Here is a 5,000-nt window from a genome sequence, read left to right on the forward strand (position 1 = left end):
ATTATATATTTTTTCCGTTTTTCAGATATGCGTGCGTCTGTATTTTTATTGATCTTGGGGATTCTGTCTTTTCCCTGGTCCCATGGCGGAACATCACAAACCTGGCAACCAACTCAGCAAATAACATCAGAATCCTGGAAAATTCAATCGAAGACGTCAGGAGATAGCACGCCACTTGGAACATCGGATTCCACACTCTCCTATTATTGGCTAAGTGCCAATCGCTCGATCCAGGATGCAATCAGTCATCAGCTTACTCGAATCGGGAACGAATTCACGACAACAAAAACTATAGAGATAAGAAATGATTTAAATAATTCGGAAAGTGTGCTTTTAAATAATGTTTCTGATAACGGCCCCCTCGCAAATAATGATAGTTTTCTCAAACCGATGACAGTAGATTCAACATTTCAAAATTCTACTGAGGTTTCGCAGTCCGCAGGCGTTAATCTTGTTCTTGTCGAATATATTACAGTTCCGTTTTTTGTGTTTTGTTGTATATTTGGGAACACTATCAATATATTGGTCATGCTTTTCAGTCCTCTTCGACATATGTCCAATACGATGATTCTTGTATCCCTTGCCGTTTCTGATTCAATGTTTATCTTACTCTTCCCATTCAATAAACGATTTTTCCGGGAACTTATAGGCATCGATATCCGTTCACTATCCCCAGTTTCCTGTAAGATCTTTTTTTTCTTCTTCCGGACGGCAAAAATGTCTTCCGCTTGCTTCGTGACCCTCATCAGTATCGAACGTTTCGTCGCCATTTGGTTCCCATTGAAGGCCAAGCTTATAAACTCCGAGAAGACGATCCGACGCGAGATCCTTTTGGTCGTGTTCTTCTTATCAATCGTCAACCTATGTTGGTCAGTAGTAGGCACCGGCTTACAGAACGGAATCTGTGTACCCCACACTGTCGTTGAAGGTTACCTGAACGTGAAAAAAGAGTTCGTTGTCTACGGAATCTCGTTCGTCTTCGTTATCCCGACGCTAATAATGTTGGTGCTCAGTCCGATGACTGTCTTTCGCCTCTACCAGAACTACAGAAGTCGAATACAAATGACCAACAGCACCCATGATGGCAGCAGAACAAAATCAACTAACGCTACAATCCGAGCCACGATCATGCTCCTCTCCGTCACAATGGCGTTCGTGATCCTCACAGCTCCAATTACGTTCGGACACATCTACACCGTATTTACAGACCAGGATATTTTTGAGTCCATGCATGGAGGGATGGATATTTTTCGGAACATAGCCCAGATTATGGAGCTGACAAATTTCTCGATTAATTTCTTCATTTATTTTAGCATAAGTAAGTCGTACAGGTCATACTTGCTTTCTTGGTGTCGACCCAGGAAGAAAATAGTGAAAACTAAAAGTGTCACAAAAACTGACTCAACACAAGCAACGTGACCACTTAAAAACAACGATGGTCTACTTGTCTGAATTTTTCTTTTAGATTAAAATTGGTAAGTTGTATTGCTTGTATTATTGGAACTACTTTCTATCTTTGCTATTATTCTCACAACATAAATCGTACAGGTCATACTTGCTTTTTTGATGTCGATCTAGAAAGAAAGCCGTGAACTCTAAAAGCATTCCCAAAACTGATTTTACCCAAACAACATCAGCCAACAAAATTTACACTTCGGTATCCAAAATGAACATGCTTAAAATGGTTTCTACGTATATACACCTGCGTATACACTCGTCTATAAGTTTTTTTAAGCCAATCAGATGCATTTCTCTTAACTTTAAAAATTTGCTGTTATGATTCGCCGTGATTTTTTTTCAATAGTTGAGCCAAAATCCAGGACAGATCTAATGTCTATTTTGCCTCACACCCTCACTCCTCTATCTGGCTTGATATTCTCTCCCAACTCACACATATACACGGTGACACCTACCACGCTGACAGGAACGCAAACACACACACAAAGGATTACATTTTTCTCATTGTCGTCTGCTCATCAAAAACAAAAGTATAAATTTATTCACTTTTAAGACTCCTACTTTTTCTCATTGAACTTTCATTTTTACTATGTGTTGTATTGTGTTATTATCCCCTATTACATCCCCGCATTGTTGCATCCTTGTGCTTGTTTCACGGATACTTTTATGGCATATATTCCAATATTCTCATTCTGTCAATACTTTAAACCTTCGCAGTTTGACACGACTCATTTAATCTTTCGCTGTCAAATTTTGATTCACTCGTTTAATTCTCTCTTTGACAACGCTTTCAAATTTTGTCTCGGTCGCAGCGACTTTATTTTTCAGGCAGAAAAATTGAAAAAAAAACTGGACTGGATTCTTGGCAGAATTCGAACATTCTCAGCTCAGACCCGTTCTCCAGAACTCAACTCCCGCCATCTTGACTACCGGCCTTATATTCTCTCATTCCGGTTTCTAGCCTCATTAATATGCAAATCAGATCAAACTACACGATGAAAACAAATGACTATTAGCACTTTTTAATAATTTTTAATAGAATGTAAGTTGTGTAATTAATCGAGGAAATTTTAATTAACGATTTTAGACTCGTGGACAATTCACGGCATTTTACTTATCGACTCAGACTCCTTCGATATCGCAGCGCTTGAACGTGCTTTTACTCTGCAAAGACTCTAAAATGTTAACAAACATTATCTGTTTTTAATCTATGTAAACTTCCATTTTAAACATATATAAAATATTTCTTTTGTAAATTTATGTTTTTGAAGTTACTATTTTGTTTGTGTTTATTATATAAAATTTCTCTTGCTGTCTCACATTTACATGTAAACCTAAAAACAATTTTCGTTAAAAATGTTTCTATAAAATCGTGTCTCCTCAAAATATTTATCTCAAATTGGAACCTATAAAATGGAACCCTTAAAATTCACACAACGTTTCGGTCGATATAAGGTCCAAACTTCTTCAGGTACATCGTTTCGAATATGGGAATTTTCTAATCAAACTTACGAAAATTCTAGCCGAACTTAGGAACGTGGACGTAATATTTTAATAAATCCCTTATTTATCCACGAGGATGAACATTCAACCTTCTATAAAGTAGTAGCGCGCGCGTGCGTGTGTGTGTGTATGTCTGTGTGTACAACTCGTCTACAGTCCACAACACTGGACCGATCAGGACCAAACCTGAGATGATGATGGTTCTCCCACCTAGGGATGGTGCCCAACATTTAAAATGTAAAGTTCAAAGGTTAAGGTCATATTTAGTGCGGCCCTTCATAAACTCCTCTACCCAGGGATGGTACACACCAATATGGGGTTCGTCACCATCGTCGGCCAACTTCTTTGAATTTGAATCAGATCATCCTCCTGGATCCTCATCTCCTCAACCAATTAAACAATGTTAAATACTGTGAGTCTTTGTAATTGTTTCGGACCCGACCATGGAAGATCAGCTAATAAATAAACATGAATTCATAATACCAAAAAATTCAACCTTGATCGCCCTTCGGAGCTCGTGGCGCAGTTGATAGACACGTTGGATCTCTACGGTTCCAGGTGAGAATTGTCTGAAGATAGCGGTTTCAATCCTACCCAAAGTCAGCCAGAGGCTTACTTGGCCAAGACGACAATAGCTACGAAAGGCAGTAATTGCAGTGAATGCAGTCAGGAGATTCAGAGTTCCTATCCGTCGCAGTTACCACCTGACGAAGGCCAGAGGGATGGTTGGCCGAAACGTCGTGAAACAACAACTAAAAAAGATGAGGATAATAGTCCGCAATAAATAAATTAATTAATAATACTCGTCTCAATAATGAATTCCAGTTAAATAATATATATTTGTTGTTTTTTTTTCGAGTCAGTTTTGATTTTAACCCATAATTGTGACCCTAACAGGTACTACCACTCCAGGTCAGAATGGGCCTGAGAGCAATTGCAATTAAAGGGTGGCTCCAGATTCCCCCAAACCCGGAAGCTGGGACCTCACCATCGGATATAGTTTAAGGTCATATCCAGGACCACAGTTATTGAAAAAAAAAACTACAGGAATAGAAAGCTGTATTAGAAGGACGTATCAAAACAGCGAATAGATGGAAACCTCTAAAACAACAAGTTAGAAAAGCTGTCACCAAAGACGCAAATAGATTCAGAAACACGCGTGGCAGAATAGTTTTTCTAAATTATTTCTTATACTAGCAACTGAGATTTAAATGCGCATTTGTATAAAACATATATGAGTGTCTACATGTGTGCGTGTATATATAGAAAAATAAACAATAAAAATAAATAAAATAAAAATTCAAATGTGGGTGCATACGGAGTATATACATATCTATATTATTTAAAAAAAGATTTCAATATAAATAAATAATGAAATATTTAATATATATATATATTAAATAAATAAAAAATTAAAAAAGATCAATCTTACGAGTAAATTGATAAAAATAATAAAAAGATCTTAAAATAATAAAATAAATAAAAATGTTATTAGATTAAAACTGCAAATAATCTTAAAAATGAATAACATTGAAATAATAAATAAATATTTAAATAAAAAAAAATCCCATAATAAAATGATTATATTATTATAAGTATGCATAGACTCTTAGAAATTGCAATAGGAAAATATTTTATTTTCTCCCCAAAACTTTAACATTTATAAGAATAAAATTAAATACTATAGATGTGTGTATAGATAAATATGTTCGTTTATACAAAGTAAACGATAAATTTGTAGCCGTAAAGAAAACAACGCTGCGCTTTATTTTAAAATTTTTATTAAAAAACGTAATTCAGGTAACTGATATCAATTCAATGGAGCCACTTTCAACCCCAATTACCGCCTCAATACGGGTCCAGAAGTGGGAGAATACACTTTCCACAAGCGTCGGCAGTAGCTCGGCGAATAGTCAGCGAATACTCAGCGAACGGCCATGATCAGACTGGCTTTGGTGTTGTGGGAGATAATGTTGGCGAAGTCCTCAATTTATGAGCAAACAACGTAGCCCAGCGGATTCAGGTCGAAGCTAGAGGGG

General features: G+C 36.7%; 1 protein-coding gene across 1 annotated transcript; it reads left to right on the plus strand.

The window, feature by feature from the left end:
• Nucleotides 1-27: 27 nt before the first annotated feature.
• On the plus strand, nucleotides 28-1,419 carry LOC145258065 (uncharacterized). Its single transcript, XM_080115792.1, has one exon. The coding sequence runs from the start codon at nucleotides 28-30 to the stop codon at nucleotides 1,417-1,419; it is 1,392 nt and encodes a 463-aa protein (XP_079971918.1).
• The last annotated feature ends 3,581 nt before the right edge of the window (nucleotides 1,420-5,000 follow it).

The sequence above is a fragment of the Euprymna scolopes genome, chromosome 33 (genome assembly GCF_053919585.1).
Source record: "Euprymna scolopes isolate OS-2025 chromosome 33, ASM5391958v1, whole genome shotgun sequence".
Taxonomy (NCBI): Eukaryota; Metazoa; Mollusca; class Cephalopoda; order Sepiida; family Sepiolidae; genus Euprymna; species Euprymna scolopes.